We start from the raw sequence: 14,061 nt of genomic DNA, 5'->3' as shown, positions 1-14,061 counted from the left end.
GGAAATCGAAGGAAAAATTTAACGTGAAAGTGAACCAACAATGCACTAGCTTAAAGGAACCTATTTAGAAAATAAAAAATGAACTTTTGCAACCCCTTTAAGACAGTTTGACTTTTTTTCCTCTCTCCCCCTCTTTTTCCTCCTGTACTGTTTTGAGCTGGGAGAGAGAGGGGGCAAGGGGAGGAAATAGGAAGGAAAGAAGAAAAAGGGGTCAGGGTGGGCTCTATTTTTTGGTCTTTTCTTGCTCATATAGCCCCTATGAATGTTTTTTTGTTGTGGTGCAAGTATGTCTGTGTTTGTCTTTTATGGTTTGTGTACACCCTTTTACAGATACTGGCCTATCAGCCTTCTCTCTTTGTTTCCACCTTCAGCTTGTCCCCCTTCACCCTCTTCCCTGTTCTGCTTCCCTGTCTTCCTACCTTGGGATTTTGAGGGTATGATAATATGGTTATATTTAGGGTCAAGATATATACTGATATTATTTTATAACCCCTCAGAGGGACGCAATAATCTCAGGGAATGTTAGAGGTCTCGGTACCCCTTCTAAACGATTTTTACGTCATTGATGATACTCTTACCATCAATAATCTTCCTTCAGGAAACTCATTTACTTCCTCATACTTTACATTACTTAACCACTTCCCGCTCGGTCAATAGCATATTGACGTCCGGGAAGTGGTTCTGTTATCCTGACTGGATGTCTATTGATGTCCAGCAGGATAACATGCTGGCACGTGCCCGCGAGGGCGTGCAGCGCGGCGTGTCAGTCTGATACCCCACATCTCCGATCGTGATAAGCCTGTCAGAGGCTTCTTACTATGTGATCAGCTGTAACCAATCACAGCCGATCATCGCGTGAACCAGGAAGTGCCGGTGAACGGCATTTCTCGGTTCACGCTGACAGGGAGAGCCGATCATCGGCTATCCCTGTCAAGGGGGGGGGGGGTATGTGCTCATAATCAGCAAACCCCCCCCAAATGTGGCAATCACCTGCAAACCAGTGCCCAACAGTACCCCAATAATAAAATCTGCAAGTGCCCACCACAGTGCCAATCACTTCCCAGCAGTAACACCTGTCAGTACCTCATCATCAGTGCTGCCCATCAGTGTCGCCTATTGGTGCCCATCAATTCTACTCATCAGTGCCACCTATTGGTGCTCATCAGTGAAGGGGGAAAAACAAAATTTTATGACAAACCAAAACATTTTTTGGAATTTTTTAGTTTGTTCAGCAAAAAATAAAAACCGCAGAGGTGATCAAATACCACCAAAATAAAGCTCTATTTGTGGGAAGAAAATTATAAAAATTTTGTTTGGGTACAGTGTTGCATGCCCGCGCAATTGTCATTCAAAGTGTGACAGCGCTGAAAGCTGAAAATTGTCCTGGGCAGGAAGGGGCGCAAGTGCCTGGTATTGAAGTGGAGAGATGGATTCATAGGAGATTAAGGAGTAGGGCGTTTGTGTTTGTCTAGTTGTTTTCACATTTTTTCTTTTTTCATTTTTTTTTTCTTTAGGTTGTATGATTTATCTTTTTTATTTTCAAGAAATATGAAATGTCTGTATTTACTATGTTTTTTTTTTTTAATTATTATTTTGTATGGAACGAGTAACAACAAATTTTTATTTAAACAAACAAAAAAAATGACAATTGCGCGGTCGTGCAATGCTGTACCCGAATACAATTGATGCCTCCCCCCCCCCCCAAATAGAGCTTTTAGTGGCATTTGATCACCTATGCGTTTTTTTTTTTGCACTATAAACAAAAAAAAATTAAAATATTTTTTTTCTGCGATTAAACATACCCAATATTTTTTTTTTTAAAAAGTCTACCTTCATCAGTTTAGGCCAATATGTATTCTGCTACATATTTTTGGTAGAAAGAAAAACAATAAGCGTTTGAATGGTTTGCGCAAAAGTTAGCTACAAAATAGGGGATAGATTTATGGCATTTTTATTTATTTTATTTTTGTACTAGTAATGGCGGTGATCAGTGATTTTTAGTGGGACTGAGACATTGCGGCAGACAGATTGGACACCTAATTGACATTTATGACACTTTTTTGGGAACCAGTGACATTATTACAGTGATCAGTGCTAAAAAGCATGCACTGACATTGAACTAATGACACTGGCAGATCAAGGAGTTAACTGTGTTCCCTGGGTGCATTTACCAACTGTATTGGGGATGGGCTGCCTGGGAAAATGGAGATCAGTCTTCCTGCATAGCAGAAAGACAAGATCTCAGTGTAATCCCGTCAGAACGGAGATCTGCCTTTACTTCGGCAGATCCCCATTGTGTGTCTGCAGGGAATGATCGCAGGCTCCCCTGCTGGCCAATTGGCATGCCTGCGCCCGCAGAAGCTAGTGCATGGACCGCTGTACCGATACAGCGATTCACAGTATAACTGCGTCAGCTGGTCGGCAAATGGCGTTTTTGGTTGTGACATGACATGTGGAAAATTTCAAGGGGTATTAACACTTTTTCAAGGCACTATATATTTCCAGAAAAGGTAAGACCAAAAAAGGGGCCATATTGCAGGTCAACACTGTAGGACCCGTGAACGGGTCAAGCAGGACTACCCCCGGCAACCCAGAAGATTTTCAGATGTTGAGGGACTGGCATATTCTACCTCCTGAAAACCACTCACCTTCTACACCACCTTTGCGTGACATGAAGACAGAATGGTCTGGTCAGCGCACCCGAGTCCTGTCTATTCTGCAGGCTGCTGTGGCTCCCAACTTCTTAATGCTGGGTGACTGCGGCATATCGCATATGTTAATTTTCCACCAAATTACGCCTTCCAGGACTACGTTAAGTTGCTCTGGTCTGAATGGGTAGAGTTTGGAACGCTTTTTTTTAACCCTCTTGAAACCACTGTTTGAACCCACTTTGCTGCCTCAAAAACCCCACCACCTACAGTACAGACCAAAAGTTTGGACACACCTTCTCATTCAAAAAGCGTTTTCTTTATTTTCACGACTATGAAAATCGTAGATTCACACTGAAGGCATCAAAACTATGAATTAACACATGTGGAATTATACATAACAAAAAAGTGTGAAACAACTGAAAATATATTTCATATTCTAGGTTCTTTAAAGTAACCACCTTTTGCTTTGATTACTGCTTTGCACACTCTTGGCATTCTCTTGATGAGCTTCAAGAGGTAGCACCCCATCACTCTCCTTCAATCAGCCCTTACACAGCCTGGAGGTGTGTTTGGGGTCATTGTCCTGTTGAAAAATAAATGATGGTCCAACTAAACGCAAACCGGATGGAATAGCATGCCGCTGCAAGATGCTGTGGTAGCCATGCTGGTTCAGTATGCCTTCAATTTTGAATAAATCCCCAACAGTGTCACCAGCAAAGCACCACCACACCATCACACCTCCTCCTCCATGCTTCACGGTGGGAACCAGGCATGTAGAGTCCATCCGTTCACCTTTTCTGCGTCGCACAAAGACACGGGGGTTGGAACCAAAGATCTCAAGTTTGGACTCATCAGACCAAAGCACAGATTTCCACTGGTCTAATGTCCATTCCTTGTGTTCTTTAGCCCAAACAAGTCTCTTCTGCTTGTTGCCTTTCTTTAGCAGTGGTTTCCTAGCAGATATTCTACCATGAAGGCCTGATTCACACAGTCTCCTCTCAATAGTTCTAGAGATGTGTCTGCTGCAAAAGGTGGCTACTTTGAAGAACCTAGAATATGAAATATATTTTCAGTTGTTTCACACTTTTTTGTTATGTATAATTCCACATGTGTTAATTCATAGTTTTGATGCCTTCAGTGTGAATCTACAATTTTCATAGTCATGAAAATAAAGAAAACTCTTTGAATGAGAAGGTGTGTCCAAACTTTTGGTCTGTACTGGATATTCAAAAACTTTGATACCCTTTGCCTAGCCTCAGTAGAAAAGAAAAAGAATGAGAAAGAGTACCAATTGCCATACACAACACCATCCAGTTCACTGTATACAAGATACCATATCCTCAAGGAAGATACCTTATAATCATTTGTGACATTACCTATTATGAAATTTATACTCGTCAACTCCTATGCACTCCATGTCAAACAGTTCTGTAAAGAACGCTTTCGCCAGATTTCTGTTCATAGAAAGGGTCATCTAATCATTGGAGGAGACTTTAACATAGTTGGAGATCCAGCCATGGACAGCTCCACAGGTAGACGACCACCTAATCAAACCTTAAAGTGGATATAAACCCCCACATTTTTTTTTCTATGATGTCACAATGTAGAGAATACGATTTTCTATCATCTGTGCCCAGTCTTGCCACACAGAGTTAATCCAGCTCTGAACAATCCTCTTTTATTGTTCAGTGAAAATAAAAAGACTTGCAGAGAAAAACCTGTCTAAATAAAAAGTCCTTTCCGCCCCCATGCTTCGAGTGACAGGTTATTTACATATCTCGTGCACTAGCTTGGACACATGCACAGCCTCTGTAAAAAGTTCACTCCCCTCCAGCTCTCCCAGGATTGGCTGCATTTACTGTGTTTTGACTAGATGTTTCTCATAATATGGGGTGTGATCCACAGTTCAGTGTGACGAGGAAATGTATGCTGCAGTGAACAGCCATCAGAATTATACATGGACAAGTGATTAGGGGATATGTATTTAGTCAGAGCTGGGCAGAGTAGAAGCTTGAGTGATCTTCTAGTTATTATTATTATTCTATTGCGTGTGGTGTGTCTGAGGTCACCTGATCACAGATGCAACATTCCTATATTACCAGGATGTGTTATGTGGGAGAGGGGTGGATTTCTCACTTTTTATACTTACACCCAGTAAGGCTGAATGAACTTAGGGCAGGTTCACATTAGTGCGCTGTGCGAGATCGCAAGTGATTTGCACTGCACTGCTGTTCAGATCACATGCGATGGATAAAATCGCGTCTCATTTGGACCAAACACGCACAGGACCCTTTTTTTGGTCCACACTAGAATCGCATGGGTGTTCACACCTATGCGATCCGATTCATGACCAAACTGTCAGTTTGCAGTGCAATATGCGAGCTGAAATGGGGGTGACATTACCATTGTATGACACTCCCCAGCAGTTTGCATATGGCAGTGTGAACTGCCGTGCGAGTCGGGTGCGATGTGGGAACCCGCAGTGGATTCGCAGGGTTCCTGAATCGCACCCGTGTGAATTGTGAACTTTTTACAGAGGCTGTGCATGTGTCCAAGCTAGTGCACGAGATATGTAAATAACCTGTCACTCGAAGCATGGGGGCGGAAAGGACTTTTTATTTAGACAGGTTTTTCTCTGCAAGTCTTTTTATTTTCACTGAACAATAAAAGAGGATTACTCAGAGCTGGATTAACTCTGTGTGGCAAGACTGGGCACAGATGATAGGAAATCTTATTCTCTTATCTTTTTTGGGGGTTTACATCCACTTTAAACTCCCTGCTTCACTGGAATGACTTATACGACATTTGGCATTGCCAATACAACTTCTCGCCTTCCCAGGTCTCATGAATTGACCTCTTCTGTACCATCTGAACCATCTGTACCATCACTGACAAATAGACTCTCCAAAATATTTACGCCTCCTCCATGGAAGTATCGCATGGTCGAACCATACTCCAATTCTCATTGAAATTGGACCTCACAGCACACGAGCCCCAAGCCTCTGGAGACGCCTCTCTTTAAGCAGACCCAAACATCTGTTAGCAGATGGCGCAAGCTCACATCCAGTTCTTTGAGCTGAATGATCTTTCTGACACTGATAAATTTGTTCTGGGTTCTGCTTATAAAAACTTACATGCGCGGTATTATTAAATGGAATGCTTTTGTCAAGCACCAGAAGACAAGGCAAATTGATGAGGTACTAGCTTTTATATGGAAAAAAAAACACCCCCACACAATAGGGTTGCTTACCTGACTGCTAATTGATGACCTTCTCTTGTCCAAACCAGATAAAGCTTGTCGTGGAGGGGTGCTGGTATCAGTTGGAATCTTAGTAGGGGTCGCTGTCAAAATACATAATAGTGCATTACAACAAATTTTAAAAGCACAACTTCTGGAACTAAAATGCGATTAAAAATAAATAAAAAAATGACAATGTTTCATCGATCTCAACATGCAAGATCGATAAAAGAAAGACTCAACTGAATGAAAACAAAAAATGCAAATTCTAGATGTAAAGCATCCATTGTAAAGGCTACATATATCTCCACATCTGCTTTTCACAGAGATGCAGCAAAAAGGAGGTTTATGCTCATCGCTAAATTCTTTCCTTGTAGTTCACTGAGGGACAAGGGGGAGTCTTTCACCTTCAAGCTATACTGCCACCTACAGGAGCATTGGACACGGGCTAACGAAAAACTTTAAGCCAGCTCAGTATAATCCCATCAGTTTAGTACATAAACACAAAGGGGTGAAACTACAAAAATCCTATTTCCATTATCATCCATTGGGGATACAGGAAGACTTGCATCTTTGGGACATAAAAAGCAGTCCAACTAAGTTGTGGGCAACACCTCAAATGCTATCAGACCAAAGGAAACAGAAAATTGGGGACTGCTTGCAGCACAAAGAGCCACCTAAAACTGCCTTTACATAAAAAAAACAAAATGTCCACCTGGTGAAAAGAAAAAGCGTGACCAGAAGACCAAATGACAGCCAAAATACCCAAGTAGCATTCCCAGACCTATTAGATTGTACAATGACCGGAATGAGATACCTCAGAACTGAAGCTTGGAGGATGTTTGCCCGAGACACCAAAACACAGTCCATGTGGGATTACAAAACAGAAATCAGTCTTCCTGAACGAAGAGAGACTTTCGTAGCCTGAATCATATCCAAACAGAAGGGGGTTTCCTTTCTGGTGAACTGGGACCGGACAGATGGAAAAAAATGTCCTTGTAGAGGAGCAAGAAGGATGTCTGGGGCCCTATAACCACATTGTTCTTATGCAAAACCAGAAAGGGTTCATTGCTGGAAAATAGCTGCCAGTTCACATACTTGCCTCCGAGAGGTAATGGCTTACCACAACTGAAATTTAAAAATACAGCCCCTTTCTCCATGCATTCTATAGGCTTTGGAATAATTGTGGCAGTGCCAAGGTCCCCTGGCCAGTCAGCCATGGTCAGGCAAAGTAAAGTCCCAGCTAAAAGAGGGTGAAGAACAGGAACATTGTTGTAAAAATGGTATCCAACTTTTTAGTATTTGGGTACTGGCACAACTACTGCGTGGAACAGGAGATGGTATCGGGCATTCAGCAAATCTGACTGTCCTTGAGCAGATTTTGGTTGATTTGAGAGAAGAAAGCGCTGAATTGGTTAAGTTTTTAACTCTTTTTTTGTACCCCCTTGAAACCACTGTTTGAACCCACAGTTTTCAGGGGTAGGGGGTACCTCTTAATTGGGAAGATTGCTTTCAGGAAGACGTGATGGGCTTTGGGGGGCAAGTCTTATGCCAAAAGGAAGGGCAGAAATTGGGTTTTAAAGATAAAGCCAGGGTGGAGCGATCAGGTCCAATGTGTGTTTTGAATAGGTAAAGGCTCCTGAGGTTTTGGAATCTCCCGAGGGGGGGACGGGTCCATCCCCCGGGATTCTGTGGGGGGGGGGGGCAAAAAATGGTCAGAAGTGACCACAATAGGTGCTTTAGATGGAAACTAGTACATACTATAGAGGGATATGTTTTATTTATTTTACATTTCAGAGGCTTACAAACACTTTATGACTTAGATGGCAGGATCAGCAACTGGACAATTTATTAATGAACTATTTTTCCACTGGATAGCGTTTGGTGTTTTTTTAGAGAAATTAAATATTTTTTTGGATTGACCCCAAGCTCAGATTGCTCATTCTCTTTGTTCATGAGCTGAGAATGTATTTTCAGATTTAGCAGGTATCTTTGTATCTGAATGGACACTGCATGAAGCAGAAGTGTGACAATTCCCGGGGCTTCTGCCACAGCGGAAGTGAGCATATCAACGTTAGCAAACATATTGCATGAAGCCACCAACATCAGATGCATAAGATCCAGCAGGTGAGAAGTCTTCCTCTAACACCGCCTCTGGGTCTTCTGAATTTAATTTAACGTCTGCCTTTTCTTGGGCAGGCAATATTGGGCTCCAACTCAAGTAGAGTCTGTAGCGCTGGAGAAGGAGTCTGGCATTTTGGGCCCTGGACAGTGATGGCTCTATTAAAGTCATCAGTTGTCAGAAATTGTGACATAGTTGCATGAAAATCTTCCTTTGTCAGTTAGGCTGTATGTGCTGAAACAGAATTAGATGTAGAGACCAGTGTTAAAATCAGGCCCTGCTTAGCTGCAAGGGAAGCATTGTCATTCTTAGACTAAGTGTTGTGTGGGCCTTTGACTGAGTTTCTGCCATGGTTGCCTGTCTGCCTTAGCTATGGGTGAGGGTGATCCCCTTTGAAGTACTCACGGAGTCAGGTGTGAAATAAAGGCCAAGTGGGTCGGGAAGGATATTGGATATTGATCGTTCTTGGTGAGGTTCTCGTGATTTAAGGGTGGGAGGAAGGGTCTCTAGGCGAAAGTAGAGATACAATTTGCGACTGATGTTGTGAGGTAACACCTGGTCATCCACCTGAGACCAAGCTCTGAGTGACTGAGTTTTAGCACCAAGTTTCAAAAGCTTACACTGTAAAAGTGAATACATTCCAAACGTAGACCCAGTTTTTACAGTAATGGTCAGAGATACAGAGTGAGCCTGTCTGTTCACGCTGCTGGCGCCTTTAAAAAAAAGTGCAGCCTTTGCTAGTCACGGTGTGCATACCCCTGATGGGGTCTTCAGAGTCTAGGTTATATAGGGAAGGACCATGGCCCTGTATAGAACCTTGTGGTTGACTACACATGTTGCACAAAGTGCTTAGTTGTGCACCTGTGCAGGATCCACAGCCTGAAGCAAGATTACAGGGCGCCCCAAGGGGTGGCATCTAGATCAGCTCACAATGTTTTACCAAGGTTGCACTGCTTCTAATGTGGTATTAAAAGACAGTGAGGAACTGATTGAAGAATTTGAAGATTAAATAATGAACTACTTAAGACAAGAGTGATTTCTCTGTAAGGGGAAAAAGAGGTTCATTACCATAGGACTCTAACAAAAAAACTGAACTCAGAGTGTAGTAGGTTTATAGGTCAGGTACCTACTAGGGGGCACGTCTTCAAAAGCTTTGCCAGTGTCAAATCACCTTAAGGTATAAGCCTATACAACCTAGGGTCTATGAATACTCATCTCGTGTTCTCTACTGTACGATTACGATTGATAGAATTTTAATCAGAAGAGATGTAGAAAAAGCGTTAAACCACCCAGGACACTAACAAATCACTGAGGCATGCTGGTTAGAAAAGGGGTCATAAAGGGACTGGCTTACAATTGTACTATTTGCCAGTGTCCCAAGCTCCTGCAGACAGCAGTATAACCTTTTTCTGAATTCCTGTGTGCCTCAATGGATGAGAAAGAAAGACACATTTAACAACATCCAAAAAAAGATATAGTGCTTATCAAAAACACAATAAATACCATTTCAAAAGAGCTTCTACTCACATGATGGATCAGACACTGCTGTGTGAGACGATGACTTGATAGAACTCTTGGATGATGGTGACGGCGTCCTGCTCTCATCAAACTTTTCCAAAGCATCCTTTAGGCTGTCCTTATGTATGCGACTGTCTGAGATAGAGTCTTGGTTCTGAAGGCACATAAATATATCCAAAATTATGTCATGCAACACTTCCTCACAGATGGCAAAAACTCTGCTCCAGGCTTAAACAAGCACATTACAACAAAAGTGATAAACCGTGGATATAACAAGTCTACACACCCCTGTAAAATGTCAGGTTTCTATGATGTAAAGAAATGAGACAAAGATAAATAATTGCAGAACTTTTTCCACCTTTAATGTGACCTATAAACTGTACAAGTCAGTTTAACAACAAACTTATTTTTTTTTTGGTGGAGGAAAGTAAAATAAAAAAAATATGGTTGCATAAGTGTGCACACCCTTAAACTAATACTTTGTTGAAGAACCTTTTGATTTTATTATAGCACTCAGTCTTTTGTGGTATGAGTTTATCAGCATGGCACATCTTGACTTGGCAACATTTGCCCACTCTTCTTTGCAAAAACACTCCAAATCTCTCAGATTGTGAGGGCATCTCCTGTGCACAGCCCTCTTCAGATCACCCCACAGATTTTCAATCAGATTCAGGTCTGGGCTCTGGCTGGGTCATTCCAAAACTTTAATCTTCTGGTAAAGCCATTCATTTGTTGATTTGGATGGATGCTTTGGGTCATTGTCATGCTGAAAGATGAAGTTCCTCTTCATGTTCAGCTCTCTAGCAGAAGCAGGAAGGTTTTGTGCCAATATTCGCTGGTATTTGGAACTGTTCATAATTACCTCTACCTTGACTAAGGCCACTGTTCCAGCTGAAGAAAAACAGCCCCAAAGCATGATGCTGCCACTACCATGCTTCACTGTGGGTATGGTGATGTGCAGTGTTTTTGCGTCAAACATATCTTTTGGAACTATGGCCATTATGGGACATTGTGGTCACATGTACCACACAACCAGTACTTGCCAGTTGTTTTCTTCAATTATGGAGGGATGTCCAGTTCTTGGTAATGTCACTGTTGTGCCTTATTTTCTCCACTTGATAATGACCATCTTCCATGGTATATCCAATGCCTTGGAAATTCTTTTGTACTCTTCTCCTGACTGGTACCTTTTAACAATAAAATCTCTCTGATGCTTTGAAAGCTCTCTGCAGAGTGCGGACCATGGCTTTTGTTGTAGGAAGCGACTAAGAAAATGTCAGTAAAGACCTACCAGAACAGCTGAACTTTATTTGGGGTTAATCAGAGGCACTTTAAATTATGGCAGATGTGTACTGAATTCTATTTAACATGAGTTTGAATGTGATTGCTCAATTCTGAACACAGCTACAGCCCCCCAGTTATAAGAGGGTGTGCACACTTCTGCAACCACATTTTTTTTTTTTTTACTTCCCCCCCTAAAAGATTTCAGTTTGCTTTTCAATCGAGTTGTACAGTTTATAGGCAACATTAAAAGGTGGAAAAACTTCTGAAATAATTCAACCTTTGTCTAATTTTTTTTTTCATCACAGAGACCTGACATTTTAACAGGGGTGTGTAAACTTTTTATATACACTGTAGAATAAAAAAAATGCAGTTCTTGTCCAATCCTTAGTGGAGCTTCTGATCTGTAAGACAATCAAAATGACTCACTTTATCGGAGATGATGGCGGGTGGAGAATCTTCTAAACCTTGTTCTCGCCTTCTCTCTGCACCAACCTCTGCATAGCTGCAAAAACATATCATCTTTACAATGGAGTTTTTTGGTAAAGAATGTAGTTACATCCCCCCCCCCATTAATGTACAACATAAATGCATATTGGGCTTTTGGTGCCATCTACTTCTAAATCTATGCATACATGCATAAATCAATATGTTAAAAAAAGTTTAAGAAATAAAGCTTAAAAAGTAGTATTTTTTTTAATAATTACCTATGTGGATGCAGCATCAGAACGATGCTGCAGCTGTCCCCCCGCGTCCCTGCACTGAGAACCGAGCCAGCGAACATCGCCTATGGCTCGGTTCTCACAAATTCCCGAGTCAGTCAGCGTCTCTCCTCTCTGCTTCTCCACATTCAATGGTGTGCTGAGCTGTGGAGGAGCGGGGAGCAGCCGTCTCAGCGGGGAGCTGAGCTGCTAAGACTGCCATCAGTCAAGGCAGCTGGCAGATCCAGACGTGGAAGTCGGGATGACGTGCTGCCTCGACTGATGACTTCAGTAGAGAGCGGACTTCAGACCGCTCTCCACTAAAAAGAGGCACAGGAGTGCAAAACAAATTTCACTCCTGTGACCCAGAGAACAATTCCAGCCTAAAAAGCTCAGGCTGGACTTCTCCGTTAAACCACATGAAATGTTACTAAAGTCTTTATCCTACACATGCAATACATTCACATACTGGTGATGCCATGGAAACAGCAGCATTGTCAATCTTGTAGAGGATAGTATTAGATGTACTATATTTACTAAAAAAAGCTGAACTCCAGATAACATGTACGGTAACACTTTTTAAGCAGTAACAGCAACAGTTTTTGGGATAACAATTTTACCATAAATAAAAGCGGACCAATAAAAGCACCCCTGTCAGTATTTAATGGTTTGTCTAATTGACACTTTGCTGAATGATGGCTTGGTCTGTTGACAAACAACAAACTTACTGGAAAGATCACCAGGTGAAAATAATAATATATAATAAAAATAATTTTTGTATTTAATACCGCTTTAAGATACTACCAGGCCACTCAGATTTATTTATTTTTTTACTTACCTTGCTACGTGCAATCAGGGCCTTTTCAGTGTTTCCAAACTGTGACCCAATTCCGATCTCAGCTTTGCTTTGGCTCCCTCATTCAGTTCATCCCCCCATTTGAAATTTGCTACACAACTCTACCAATCTATAGTCTCATTTCTTACCCCTATTACATGTTAAACCCCTCTTTTTTAAACAATGAATTTTCCTAGGTCATTTGCTTTGTGGACAACTCACTGTTTTCATATTCATCACTTCCTTACCTCCCAGCTTTTCCCATTGTGGCCAACCTTTCAGGAGCACCATAAACCTCCCCAAAATCAGTACTACACTGCTGGTTTCCCTTACTCACAATGGAGTCGGCAGCACCCGACAGCTGCGGTGCCGACATCGCTGGACTCCAGGACAGGCAAGTGTCCCATTATTAAAAGTTAGCAGCTGCTGGCTTTTAATGTTTGCAACAGTGGGCGGACCTCCGCTTTAAAGTCTGGGAACCTTGACCTTGAGTATTACGCTGGGAAGCGCATATCCATCTAGACACATTTGCCTATAGCTTATTTTGCCCTTGTTCCAGGTATTTGGGGGCTGTTTGATCTTTATTTTCTTCCTCTTCCCCCCTATTTGTTTCTACAATGACCCTTTTCCTGCCTCCCCTTCCCTTCCCCCACTGACAACATAGGCTTTTACCATTTACATTTGTATGCGGGTCATGGAAGTGGGTCACCTTTTTGGGTGTTCTTAAGGTTTCCCATAATTTTTCAACTACTTGCACTAGTTTTAATGTTCTGTGTGTTCCTGTCAGTTTGGTACAGCCCCTGCATGGGCAAAATTGTTGATCTGTATTTCCTTGAAAATTGAATAAAACTACTGAAACAGAAAAGTACGAATTCTGACTAATCTGTAAATTTGTTATGATGATGTGTCCCCAATGCAGTATGTGTGCCCAGTTTAGCCTGTGTCCCCAATGCAGCATGTGTGCCCAGTTTAGCCTGTGTCCCCAATGCAGCATGTGTGCCCAGTTTAGCCTGTGTCCCCAATGCAGCATGTGTGCCCAGTTCAGCCTGCATCCCCAGTTCAGCCTGTGTCCCAAATGCATCATGTGTGGCCAGTTCAGCCTGTGTCCCCAATGCATCATGTGTGGCCAGTTCAGCCTGTGTCCCCAATGCAGCACGTGTGGCCAGTTCAGCCTGTGTCCCCAATGCAGCACGTGTGCCCAGTTCAGCCTGTGTCCCCAATGCAGCATGCATCCCCAGTTCAGCCTGTGTCCCCAATGCAGCATGTGTGCCCAGTGCAGCCTGTGTCCCCAATGCAGCATGCATCCCCAGTTCAGCCTGTGTCCCCAATGCAGCATGTGGGCCCAGTTCAGCCTGTGTCCCCAATGCAGCCTGCATCCCCAGTTTCAGCTCACCTGTGCAGGGAAAAGGAGCCACCGCCACCTAGCTTATTAGAGTGCTGGGGAACATAAAAGCTTTCATTACAATAGCTGTGTGTTCCCCACCGCGCACCGTCATATACAGCTCCCCCCCCTGTCCGGGGAACTTTGATAGACAGATTACAGTCCCAGGATTGGACGGGTGATCTGTCTATCAAAGTGCCCGGACAAAGAGGAGGGGCTGTATATGGCGCCGCACGGCAGGGAACACACAGCTATTGTATTGAAAGCTGTTATGTTCCCCAGCACTCTAATCAGCCAGGTGGCGGGGGTAGCTCTCCTCTCCCTTTCCTTCCCC

The 14,061-nt window shown here is 42.7% G+C and overlaps 1 protein-coding gene across 6 annotated transcripts in view; it reads right to left on the bottom strand.

Annotated features, from left to right (window-relative positions):
• The window catches only part of CLOCK (clock circadian regulator), a 140,994-nt gene that overhangs the window by 24,199 nt on the left and 102,734 nt on the right, over positions 1-14,061 (bottom strand). For all 6 annotated transcript variants that reach the window (XM_040334807.1, XM_040334801.1, XM_040334820.1 and 3 more), the window contains 3 exons: positions 11,240-11,315; positions 9,539-9,683; positions 5,902-5,993 (listed from right to left, as the gene is read on the bottom strand). In XM_040334807.1, coding sequence (XP_040190741.1) covers positions 5,902-5,993; positions 9,539-9,683; positions 11,240-11,315 — 313 coding nt within the window. The remainder of the gene's footprint in view (positions 1-5,901; positions 5,994-9,538; positions 9,684-11,239; positions 11,316-14,061) is intronic.

The sequence above is a fragment of the Rana temporaria genome, chromosome 1 (assembly GCF_905171775.1).
Source record: "Rana temporaria chromosome 1, aRanTem1.1, whole genome shotgun sequence".
In the NCBI taxonomy this organism is placed as follows: domain Eukaryota; kingdom Metazoa; phylum Chordata; class Amphibia; order Anura; family Ranidae; genus Rana; species Rana temporaria.
The sequence above is the reverse complement of the archived record's forward strand: the minus strand, read 5'-3'. Positions and strand labels throughout refer to the sequence as shown.